This window comes from Micropterus salmoides, unplaced genomic scaffold, assembly GCF_014851395.1.
Source record: "Micropterus salmoides isolate LMB-PRFRI ecotype aquatic unplaced genomic scaffold, ASM1485139v1 Ms_hic_scaffold_10, whole genome shotgun sequence".
Classification (NCBI taxonomy): domain Eukaryota; kingdom Metazoa; phylum Chordata; class Actinopteri; order Centrarchiformes; family Centrarchidae; genus Micropterus; species Micropterus salmoides.
In genome coordinates, this window is record NW_024040041.1 from 30,952,917 (window position 1) to 30,966,341 (window position 13,425).

Consider the following 13,425-nt stretch of genomic DNA (forward strand, 5'->3'; position numbering starts at 1 on the left):
ATTTATTTCTTGGAAGAATCAGTATCCCAATTTGTGACCTTGGCACTCTGTAAATTACTTCACAACTCAGTCACAGACTTTTCAGTGCAAACCTCGGGAGAGAAATAAAAAGTAATTTTTTTTTTACCTGTTATCCAGCAGAGGTTTGCATCTTGAAAGGTGTTTTGTGATCTCTGTCTGCCCAGGATAAGAACATCTTTAACATTTTAATCCAGTAGCCTCACAGACTGAGCTACAAACACGACCTCGCTGTCCTCTTCTTCGCTGTATGCTCGGCACTGGCTGTGGAAAGGCACGATTAAAACTTTGGTCTCACCCCCAGGCAAAGATGTTCTCAGACAGTAAACACTTACCTTTGACGATGCAAAGGTTTGTATTCCCCCCCATAAGGTTTGAGAAGTCTTGTGGCACGTACGGAGTGCCAAGGTCACAAATGGAAAAATTGGATGCTTAACATGAAATCTGTGGGGGGGGTTTATAAAGAGACCAAGGTTATCCAAAAGGCAGTACTGCTTATGGGTAAAGGGCTAAAAAGTTTGTCTGGTTTGGAGAAGGAAAAAATGGCTTTCCAAGTCCACCTTCTCGGGCTTTTAAATGTGATCTTAAAAATTCTCTTTTGTCTCTTTCCCCGCCATCTTCTCCTCCCGCCCTCTCCTAACCCCGGGTCCTGGGATCCAGAGGATCCCCTGCGCTTGCACCGCGGCCCGCCCAGAAACTCCTACATGGAGCAGAGTTTCCACGGCCTGAACCCAGTGCTGAAGCTACCGGTGAGCCTGGGCGCCGTGGAGGAGGCCGAGGCCAACGCTGGCCTGACTGGGGCACCGCTGCGTCGCTGGGTGGACCGGCTGCTGGAGGGCCACTGGTCGGCCGCAGACGTCTGCTCGATGGGACCCAGCGCCTGTCCAGTCATGCAGCGCTGCCGTCTCACCGTCTGGAGCTCCGCCAGCCCCGACCCCAAGTCTGAACTGAACCCGCCCGGAGAAGACGGGCGGCTCAGGTAGCAGACGGACAGACTGGGGGGGGGCGGGCGAGTGGACGAGGAACAAATGAAGGACGACACGGGGCTGACGCCCTGCTTGTGTCTGGTATTTATTTATTTTAAATTGTGCAACGTCAGAGTGAAAGGAAATGGACGGATCAAACGGCGAGGGGGAAGAAGAGAAACAGACTCAAAACACTGAAGAAAATATTCTCCTTCAGTCCTCAGTCCAGTCTGCTGCTCTCACTGTTCGTACTACAAAGCTGTGTGTGTGTGTGTTTGTGTGAGAAAGAGAGCGAATGTGAATAAGTGTGCGTTGAAGCAGTGTGTCAGAAGAACTCTGTACCTCTTGTTGTGAGTCTTTCCCTGGGTTAAAGGAATGCAGGTGTGTTTCCAATATTGAAAACTGACGTGGTTGCTCATTCTTAGTCCCAATATTGTGAAAACTTTTGATTGAGGCTTAGTTAGGGCTTAATTTTAAAACAAGAGGAAAAACATTAAAATGGGGGAAATATTACTTAAAATAAGAAAAATTATCTGCCAACAGAACAAGAATATTTCACATATTTAAGTGAAATTCTCTAACATAAAAGCCACCTGGTAAGAAGAAATATCTTGTCAGACAAAAAACAAGTATGTTTTGCCTTCAGTTAAGATAATTACTCTTACCTAGATTTGAGTTTTTGCAGTGTTGTGATTTTTTTTAGTGATCATATGTTTTATTTCAGACTGTTATCCCGAGATTACAACTGAATTCAAAGTTCCGAGTGTTGCTGCCAAAGGACTTACCTGCGAAAAGTTTTTCCATAAACAAAATGAGATTGAGGTTGTTCTAACTCTTAGAATATATAATCTTCCCTATAGAATTGCTTGCAGCTGAAATTACAGCTCTGTTTCGGCATGAGATAAAGAGGCATTTAGGCGACCTCAAATAATGACAACTTTTGTTTTGTAGCTGTAAATGTTGACTGAAACAAATCATCAAAAAGAGTGAAAATGTTTGTGGGTCCTCATTATCACAATACAATGTTTGATTTCTTAATTAAATCTTGGGATAACAGGCTTGAAACAATACGTAGGAGCACAGTTTGTTTTCTTGAGATAACACAATTCTTTAGCGGTGACTTGGAGACATAATGAGCCCCAAAAAAGTCATTAGAAATTCTCATACAGAGCCAGGTAGGTGTCGGGGGGGTATTATTCCCTCAAATTACCAATTTGTACCCAAAATATTTATTTGATTTGTATCGTGTAAAAAAAAAAAAAAAAAAAAAAAAAGTTCTTCGCATTCAGTCTGAACGCATTTTTCAATCTCTGATGTTTAAACTTGCAGAGACCACCGCTCACATTTCGTCTCCACAGTCAGTGTTGGTTTCTTTTAGCAATGAAGATGACTTAATCCTGACCTGTAGGATTAACCAATCATTGCTGGTTGACATAAAACGCATCACTACCGGTGTACCAGAGCGGCGGGAATGTCACCACAGTACACCGGACTTAAAAACTCTGGTGTACTGTGAGATTTACCTGGCGGTGAGAGGCTTAATCAGCGGTGTGTGAACTCGTTCGGTGAGTAAATGTAAAAGTCCCGCACTGTCACTTTAAGTTTTAAGTTAACGTATTAAAGTATTAGTAAGCAAAAGTACTCATTTTATAGAACGGCCCTTTGCGGTGTGCCATGATCCTGTAAATATTTTAATATTGGGTTATTATTGATAGAAACATCATGGTAATGTGTAGTTTTTACTTCTTTATGAACTGTTGTTTAATCTATACTCATATTTTAGAAAGTAAAATAAGTAACTATAACTGCCAGATGTAGTGAAGCAAAGTACAGGTCAGTTACTTTCCACCCACAAACTATCTATTAAGAACTTATTCTTCTCCCTTGACACCGACCGGCTCTGGTGTCTTTGTTCTGTGCCATGTCTGAATCTTTCGGACCGCCTGAGACTTGAAGTGAGAGACGTCCGAAGAGACTCACCTCTTTATTTTCCTTTTTACTGTACAAACGTTTGATCTGCTCTCTGCTGCACAAACTGATGTGACTGTGTCAAAGCGTACAACTGCTGCGTGAGTAATTTATTCAGAGGTTTATATAAAAAAAATTTCTTATTTGATAGCAGGTGAGATTTGTTTTGTTATTTTTGAGGACAAACTCCTCTGCTTTTGTTTCTAAAGGCCTTCAAGTGTTTGTGAGGACTGATGGTTAAATGATTTGTCAGTTTTGGGTGTTAAATGGCCTCTTCTCCTCGCTGCCTTCTGACTTTTCTGCTCATTTCACTATTACTATTTCACACCTACGAGTTTATTAAAACCACAAAGCTGAAGTACAGCTACATATTTTAAACTAAGAAGGACATTTAAGTTGTGTTTTTCACATTAATTTTGACTGCACATTTGTGGGGCTGTCGGTACCTGTTAGAATATTTTGTTTTAACTGGTATATAATAACAAATGCCCATTAGATGTGAGTAGGTCTGTCACGGTTAAGTAATTTCCACCGCGGCAATGGATTGTTACAGTTGTGGAACTTTTGAAGCACTCATTTATTAATTTAACACACCCTCAAGGGTACAGTATGAACATTGCGCTTGTTGCGGTGCTTGCCATCCTCCACGGTAGGCTTGACCAATAGCGCGGTATTTCAATTTAGCATGTTATCGCGACAGCCCTAGATGTCAGGCATTAGAAATGCATGTGTATTGTACTGTATGTGTCTGGGCACTGTGACATAAACAGTATTTCATTTATAATTATGTGAAACCAAAAATAGAAAGAAGCTTTAAACAGGAAAGAAATTGGTTAGACATTTCAAATTGTTAAAAAACTGACATCCCTGCAACAGTGATTTAATGTGTCTGCATTCATTTCAGATTTATGTTTTTGTTTTAATCCCATTTAACATGTTACGTACATGTGCGTAAAATATTTAATTTGACTTTCCTGTGAGGTGAGTTTGGATGTAGCACATTAGAAGGGGAGAGGAAGCGGCCACCCAAGACGTTTACATGCACCTTTAGTACCACGCTGCTCACTGAAGGCTCACAAAATATAGTCATACTAAGTCTGGGTTGCACCAGTAAGGATCAAAGTTACCCTGTGTGAGAACAATCTGTTCTCAATCATGCAAATAGAGAAGAGGCCGACGTAAATAGGTTTCTTAACATTTTTAAAAGGCTTTGCTAATGTTTTTATGGAGGTAGGACATTGATTCAACATGTGTTGGAATCCACACAGTGAGTTTTCAGTGTGAACATAAACACTGTTAATTCACAGAGACACGTCCACGTGGTACCTTCACGTCTAAAAATCAGTGCAACCGGTAAGAAGATCTAACTCAAATTTAGGTTATAGCTGGATTTAACATGGCAGCTCCCTTTCAAAAGCAGCAGTTTAACATTTTGAGAGATGTATAAATTCAGTTTCTTCCCAAGAGCTAGATTTTATACTATGTTCAAGTCTGTGCGGTAAAAATTAAACCTCAGCAAGAAAGTGAATAAGTGTACTTCTCAAAAGTAACTTCAGGCTAGCCTAACTCCACACAGATGTTCTCAAATGTGCAATTTTGTGCAAGATAATATCAAATTAACTAATCTTAATCCTTGGTGGTGCAATCCATTTTATCATTAGTTACTATAAAAACTAATATTTAATCATTTTAAATAAAGTATTCCAGTGTGTGTAGATGTCATAACAATATTATTGGGACCAAAACTGGAGACCAGTGGGGATTTCTAACCACGAGGGTGAAGCTCTGAATGAACTGATGGTGTGACTTAAAGTAAGGACGTGAACAGTAGGGCGTATTTATTCTAGAAATGATTGTGACTATTATCAGTAATGTGTTCTTTGAAATGATGGATGCATGGTGCAGATGTTTCCAGATGTTTGAGTTGTGGATCAGAACAGTGTCGGTGGGTTTAACCCTGAAAGAGCCTCTCTGCTAACCACAGGATGTGATTAACAGCAGTAATTTACTGCCGCTAGATTAAGGATTAAACAGAATGAAACAGGTAGAGCCAGGGTGTGTTTTAACCGCTTGATCAGCATCAAAGTGATCATGAGAAACGATTGTCAAACAGGTCAAAACTTATCATTAGGGCTGGGCAAGTTAACGTTAATATCGCGTTAACGCATTAATTAATTAACGCCTTATCTGACCTTAACGCAGTTATTATTATTATTATTTTGAAAGTCCGTTGCTCTCTGGCTCTGAAAACACAGAGTCAAACTCTGGGTCACAGGAGGGGCAGGATGTTGATCAGCCTGCATATCACCCACCCAAACAAGCGGTGGAGGGAGGCTTCAGCAGACTACGCTGGATGCAGCTTGTGGTAGAAGTAGATAAACAAAAGCAAGACAAGCGATCAAACGCCACAGTGAAGCAGAGAGCTACGCACTGCATGCTGATTAGTGTTGGTGAAGATGTCGGTCTTAGGAACGTTCTTAAAATCACAACGTAGTCGCTTGGCCCCGCGGGGTCGCTCTTTGCTCCGGTGATCAGACAGGGAGACGAGCGCTCCGCCAGTAAACGGCAGGCGCTCTATTGACAGTAACCATGGCAACAGATTCTGTGCGCTACACAGCTGTAGCCTATTTAATTCGAGTTAAAATTATAGGCTACATAACTTTACCTGACAGGCCTTCATCTAGTTTTGCGGGGATGCTCTGCCGTGCGAATTCCCTCCTGTTGATGTTGACTCAAACAAACAGTGAGGATCAGTCTCTCTTGCAATGATCTGTGCTGCACGAGGCGCACAAAAAGTTCAAGACAATTCAACTTCGGCAGCGGGCATGTTTGCAAACAACACGTTATTGCACTTGTGTATATAGCAGTACATTTAAATTAAAATTGCAAAATACACTACTTTAGAATTCATTATTCAATTTTGCACATAACAATGCGATTAAAAATTGTAATCATTGCCCAGCACTAGTTATAATGCAAAAGAAACAACTATCCGAATACTTTTTTTGTTAAAGACTTCTAAGAACAACAGCAATAGTGTTCAAGTCTAAATCTATACTTCAAATCTTGTGATATAAAAAACAACTTGTCTTCCTCCTGCTGTCCACAGTAAACGGTATTTAATCCCCGGCAACTGTCTGATTTTACCCCAAATAAGGGGAGTCTGTCTCATTGTTTCTGGTGCTTTCATTCTAATGCTGAAATCAAACTGTTAAACTATTTAAATTCTGTAAAGGTGTTTTTAGGTACCATTTATTCCAGTCAGAATTACACTTATCCTAAAAATTAAACCAATTTATGTTTGATATGTATTTTTCATATGAGCAGTAAGTCGATGTAAATCAGTATTTTGTAAAATACTCACAGATGATGTACAGTTTTTAAGTTAATGAATAGAAAAGGTCCGGCTCTTTGGACGCAGTGCTGTGATGGTGCCACAGAAGTCACGTGACTATCTTTATTTTGATGGTGCGGAAACATTCAGAGGTTGATAAAGTCTGCAAATCGTGGAGGATAATCGGAGAGGTTTGTGCTTTTCGTGTGTTTTATTTTCCACGCTCTATTGCTGTTAGTTTCTTTAACATCCAACCTTTTTGTTTTTTCGAGTGCCAGTTCAGTATAATTGACTTGTTTTGTTATTTTCTTGCTTTTCTTTATCGTTCTCTCTCTCTTTCTCTCTCTCTCTCTGTGGGAGTAGTGCTGTGCCTTAGCTGTACTCCTGTTTTAGGAAACCCTCTCTGAAAGCGTCAAAAACTGTCTCAAATGTCCTAAAACCAAACAACATAAATAAAGAATTGTGAATGCCTTATAAATGACCTTAGTGGTTTTGAAGTACAATTTTTGAAAATAAAACAGAATCTCCCTTTATTTTGTGCCTGTGCAATTTATTTCACACGCATGTGTTACTGTACATGTATTTATTATTAGGTATAAATGTTGAGTTCCTGCATTGGTGGAATGCAACTACAGTAAGTGCATTTACTGAGTACTAGTAAGCGCTAAACTTTTGAGGTACTTCGAAGTTTTCAGTTTTGAGCAACATCATTTGAAAGCTAGAGCTCCTACTTACTTTGCAGATTCAGAATTCACATATAAAGCATATGATGTGCATATAAAACATGATGCAATTAAAACAAAATAAACTTAAATGGTTTTATAAAGTAGTTTAAATAAGTTCCACCTCAGCCAACTACAGAAAATGTCTTCTCAAACATTAAGGAATCAGTAATAATTTCAAAAATAAATATAAAAAAGGAGCCTTTTTACTGCTAAACAAGTCATTTTACTTTTGATTTTACATTAATAGACTACCATCTATATAATGGAGCAATTTAATTTTTCCCTACTTTTGCTTTGAATACTTTATGGAGAACTTGTGTCCTGCAAGCAGCTAGTGTTTGAAAAAAAAAAAAAACTTTAGACTAGTTTGTGAGGTAGATTGGCATTTATATCTTAAATTGTATAATAACAAAGCTGCAGTGTGTGTGTGAAAACAGTTTGTCGCTGGAGCATGCGCAGCATGTAGTGGCCCTTAGAGGAACTGCATCTTAAATCAAACCACTGTTCCTGTGCAGATACTCAATTTACCTTTCCACCTACATCACACCACATGCCAAGAACCTGGCTGTTAGATTTGACTGTTATGAGTTTCAGCTGGCAGGTAAATTCTGTTTCCAAGTCCAGCTTCTTCCAACTCAGAACCATCTCCAAAATTAGCCATTTCCTTTCACCCTCCGATCTAAAATATCATTCCTGCACTAATGTCAGTTTCTTTATGGAGCTGGCTTTGTGCATATTGTCGTATTGAAACAGTAAAAGGCCAAACATAAACTGTTAGAAGAGCTGTTGTCTAAAATTGTAGCATTAAGATTTTCCTTAAAGACCACACAAGACATAAATAGCCCCTCCCAAAAGTATTGGGAAACCCATGTCCCAATACTTTTGTCCATATAGTGTACATTTGTTTGTCTTTGTGAAGCGCTTTGCTGCAAAACCTGTTTTTATATTAATAAAATAAAAACTAACAAACTAAATTCAGACCTTTTTGTTAAATAGCCAGTCTGGTGACGAATTTTTTTTAAAAACACCAAAACCAACAGGAGATTTATCTCCTAACAAGTCGTGTGTGTTTCTCTGACTGATGTCTCTTCTTCCTCTGATTCATAGAGCACCACTGTTGTCCAGAAACTATTAAAACACATCAGTGAGCCTCACTGCTGCACTGCTGCACAAAAATATAGACTCACCAACCTTTAAATATGCCACATGACTTTTTCCCCCTAATTTCTCCACCCAGGTCTTGTTTGAGCTGAAAAGATCTTAAAAATCTCTTCCTTATACAAAACATTTCATATCTACAGTGAAGCGCAACCGCACGGCCGGCAGGGATGGAATCATCAATACAGCTGATCGATGACACACAACTGGAAGGACGTGGCTAATTATTCTTTGTGGCAGCAGCAGAGTCAGCTGCTGTCAGCCAGCATGTGACACCGCGACCATAACTTAAAAACATGCATACAAAAGCCCAAAGAGGAATGGTTGTAATAACGTTGTCCCTCTAAACACGTCCTGCAATTTGTCATAATCAACATTGATCTCATTAGAATGATTTTATGTGATGATTAAGGTTTCTGATAGATATCCAAGGCGGTGCTGTGGATTGCACCCAGGGTCGTGAAGGACTTTAGCACCATACACCAAACTGAGATATCCAGTTCACTATGATCCAGTAAAATACTTTAAAACACATTTTCCTGATTACACTTACAACATTTTTTATGCGGGACTTTTACTTAAGTTAAGGATGTTCTTCATCTACCACTGTTATTGGACCACCGTTTCAGCTCTGGTAAAAGGTCGTAACTGGTTCCTCTGATAAGTCACCCTTGATAAATGGTTGTGAGTTGTAACTAATCAATGTATTAAATAATAAAACCTGATGCCATTAATAAGAACAACTTCTGGGTTTTCAGGGTGTGTAAACTTCTGCTTTGTCTTTCTCTTTCTTGCAGCGTGTCGTTTCTGACCTATGACCTTTCTTAGAAGAGCTGCAGAGAAACTGGTCCAAGAATCTGTTACTACGTTCACCACTGCAGACTTTTGTTTGAGAAAAGTACCGAGGACATGAAGACAGACATTCTCAAGAACATTTCAAATCAACCCTATACACATACACATGCCACATAACTTGTTTATATTTTGTATTATTGCATTTATATTTTGGATTTCCCTCGGGATAAATTAAGTCTTTTCTTGTAACTGTCCAGCTAACGGTGGGCGAGAGGCACTTCAACACAGGATTATAACACTGATTATACTATTAGTAATTCTGCTGAATTATATATTTACACCACCTCACTGGGGCCGATCATTCGCTCACACGGCTTCTCTCACCACTGCTACGCAGACGATACGCAACTCTACCTATCCTTCCCGCCACAGTCTCGACGCGGATCACGGACTATCTCTCGGACATATTTGCATGGATGAAGGCTCGCCACCTTCAACTAAACCTCTCTAAGACTGAACTCTTGGTCATTCCAGCCAAGCAACCTATCCACCATAACATCAAACTACAAACTGACTCCTCAACCATCACTCCATCCAAGGTGGTGAGAAACTTGGGTGTCATGATTGATGACCAGCTGTCCTTTTCAGACCATGTTGCTGCTGTCTCTCGGTCGTGCCGCTTTGCTCTATACAACATAAGGAAAATCAGGCCCTACCTCACTCAGTACGCCACCCAGCTCCTGGTACAGGCCATGGTTATCTCTCGCCTCGACTATTGCAATGCCCTCCCGGCAATTCTTCCAGCTTGCGCGGTGAAACCCTTACAAATGGTCCAGACAGCAGCAGCACGTCTGGTTTTTGATCAGCCCAAAAGGACTCATGTCACTCCATTACTCAGTGACCTCCACTGGCTCCCCGTGGCCTCCAGAATCAAATTCAAGTCACATATGCTGCATACAGAGTGACTACTGGGTCTGCACCATCTACCTAAACTCCATAATACAAACTTACGTTCCTTCTCAGCCGCTACGCTCCTCCAACGAACGCCGCCTGGCTCTGCCGTCCCTTCACACAAAGCAATCCCAGTCCCGGCTATTCTCATCTGTGACACCACCATGGTGGAACGAGCTACCACACGCCCTCAGAGCAGGGGCGTCCCTCTCTAAATTCATGAAGCTCTTGAAAACTCATCTCTTCTGAGAACACCTCTAACTCCTAACCTCTAATATGCACTTCCTGTGCTCTTCTTCTTCTATCCCCTACAATTATCTTGTATTGATTGCACTTTTTGTTTTGATTGCACTTTTTGTTAACTCTTACTTCCTTCCCTTGGTATTTACCCCATTGATGTGATATGTACTATGAGCTCTTACTAGTATTTATTGCTGCTCTTACTAGTATGTACTGTCAGTTGTGGATCTGTAGTTGATGCTCTGTTGATGCTTGTATGTTGTTCCTCAAATGTAAGTCGCTTTGGATAAAAGCGTCTGCCAAATGAGTAAATGTAAATATATAATTTATGTTCATATGGGGACGTTTAAACCTGAAACTCCTGTTTACAGCTGAGAACATAAAGTGATCCAGAGAAGAAGAACCCTTCACGTGTCGTTGATATGTGTTTATATCTGTTTAACTGTTTGTGTTTACAGAAGACGACGGAAAACGTTCTCGTGGACTCTGTCCAGTTCTTCAGTACCAGAACACATTAACAGCGTCTCTCTTATCTTAGCGATTTAAGAGAGGGCTGATGACATCTTTCAGATTAGAGCAGCTGTTATCCATTTGTAAATACATAATGAATACTACATTCATTTATTTAATGCTGTTTATTATTTTCTGAATATTTAATTTCTTCCCTAATTTATCTTCTGTCTTGGTCACAGTGGGGACTTTCTATTAGATATATGACTTTATGAATGATAAAACATTCTGGGGGGAGTTTTTATTCTTTAAGAAATTAAGAATGAATTACTTTACAAAAATACATGAATAGATGATCAGTATTTCATCTTGTCACTTGTAACAAAGTAAGTTAAAATGTATAGTCTCTCAATATTATGATTTAACAACAACAGATATTTTCTGGGATGAATCAGAGTTCTGACTTACTCTGAGCTGTACTGGGTCATAATTAGGTGATACCACAATTATTTTAATCATTCCTAATTATTCATATTAATTTCCAAGTAGAAACTCGCTTCCATAAATGTTTGGATTAGTTCAATGTTGATGTTTTTACACTGTAAAACACTAAATATAAAAACATAATGGATTATTGGCATAAAATTACTTACTGTGTGAACATGAGGGTTTGAGAATTGATTTGTCTGGAAAAGCTCCTTCACAGTTAAACAATCTTTACACTTCTGAACAAACCCCTGGGCGAACAGGACTTAAGAGAAGGAGGGACAGGTGTTCCCGACTCACCTGTTTCAACTGATGATTCAGGATTTGGTTTTACGGCGGCTCTGCAGTCAGCTTCCAGCTGGTCCGTCCTCTGCCGTCCTACGAGGACATCTGGAAAACATGATAGAGTCACATGATGTGGTATTCTTTATAAAAGCAATAAAGGGCACATTATATCGAATGCCTATAGTGTAAGTCAGGTGTTTTCTGTTATGTTCATTTGTATGTGCACAGGTAAAAGGGTTATTTTTTTGATCTAACTTAAATTTATAGATTTGCTACTGTGTGGTTAGGTCTTATTTGATATTGTTCAAATGTAAAATATCCTGCTTCAGCACTCCAGTGTCTGTTCCATGTCAAACATCTGGCCCCGTCCCACATGGGTTTTAAGACACCACAGTTTTACAGAATATCACCTTGATACAACATATTACCAAGTTATAAAGTAGCTTACTTTTATTATTCTTTCAAATAACATAATTGAGGTAAAAGAAATTCAGGTGAGCAAGAAAGAACAGTTACATTTTTAGCAGTGTAACGTTTCATATGTGCATCATCTATATTTACAAAATCCAAATCTGGTTTTAATGTTTGCAAATGTTGTTGCATGCTCTCCAGTAAAAAGAGCAATAGAAATCAAAATGGTACTCATTTTCTATTTCAGTCAAACAGCACATTCTGCATGTCCTGCACAAAATGATCTTTGCTTTTTAGATTAATTATATACATAACAGAATTCTCAGTACTATATTCATATTTTTATCATCCTAAATGTACGCAGTCCATAGATCATCAGAACAAACAAATGTTGTGCTTAAGAAATGTCTCACCAAACCCACAGTTGTGTGAAAAGCAAGTATTTTATTTGTCTCTATTTAGGGACTCAAATGTTCCATCAATGAAGGATCCCATGAAAATAAATCAGTTTACACACATCACTGTATGAAGTTCATTTAAGGCAGAGTCTTTCAATGATGCTGTTATGAAAGTATTACTGTTGTGGTTTGTTTACATTAAGGAGATTAATTTAAATTACTTTCCCCCCCCCTTTTTAAACCTGCGGTCAGACTCAGAGCTCTGCTGCCCCCTCGTGTTTATTGTTATGGTTACAGACCAGGACGCTACAACTGTGTTTAATCTAGTTTTACTGCCTGGTAGTTATAAATATATTTATATCAAACCGTAATAAATATATACACCAAGATGCGTACTTATATCCTTAATCCCTCTAAATGTTAAAACACACAAATCTACATGTAACAGCACTGCTGATCGACCTGAACGTGTTAACTTCAGACACCTCTGATGTGAAAATATTCACTACTGCTACCAATTCAATGTTTGTATAAACTCACCTGTGGCGGAAGTCCGATGGAGGCGCTGTTTCCTGTTGTTCATCAGCTCAATGAGTTTGTCCTTAACAGAAACACCAACTGAAATCAATTCTTTACGTGGATTAAATAACTTTGCATTGAACTCCATGAGGTTTCTCTGTACTCCACCTTCCTCCCAGCGGACACGATGAGCTGCAGGAGGAGGTTCGGCTAGAGGAAATAGATTGCAGCCTTTATTGGTTACACCTGAGTCCAAAATGACTTCTGGGACAGGAAGTCTCAACTCTACAGAGCAAGTCACCTTCTGCTCTACCTCTTTAGACATTAATGTCAGTTCAAAAGGAGACACCCAGAGAAAGAGATTTAGACAAAATTAAATATTAAACTGTCACTTGAGACAATCCAGAGTTCAACTCATTGTTTAAAGATGATTAAAAATTACATAAAAGCAATTAAGTTACAGCTGAGATTATGTTAGACTATCATCCATATATACACATTTGGCCACTTTAACTTTAGATTATTAAATAACACACCTAACGCTTCTTGTTTGTATAAATATGGTATGATATCTATCGATCTATGAAATTGCAGAGAGCTGATGGCAGGCATTTACTTAAATTCAAGCTTTTTTATTATCGTAAAGCCTGAAAATAAAACATTAAAACATTTAGAACCAGGTGACACTCAGGAAAGAAAGAATTAGGAGACCGAGTCTGAGA

The 13,425-nt window shown here is 39.2% G+C and overlaps 1 protein-coding gene across 1 annotated transcript in view; it reads left to right on the top strand.

The window, feature by feature from the left end:
- LOC119895176 (xylosyltransferase 1-like) overlaps window positions 1–6,818 on the top strand; it is a 47,331-nt gene extending 40,513 nt beyond the window's left edge. Inside the window, exon 11 of the mRNA XM_038708092.1 lies at window positions 679–6,818. Within this exon, the coding sequence (XP_038564020.1) occupies window positions 679–1,001 (323 nt within the window). The 3' untranslated portion in view covers window positions 1,002–6,818. The remainder of the gene's footprint in view (window positions 1–678) is intronic.
- Window positions 6,819–13,425: the final 6,607 nt, after the last annotated feature.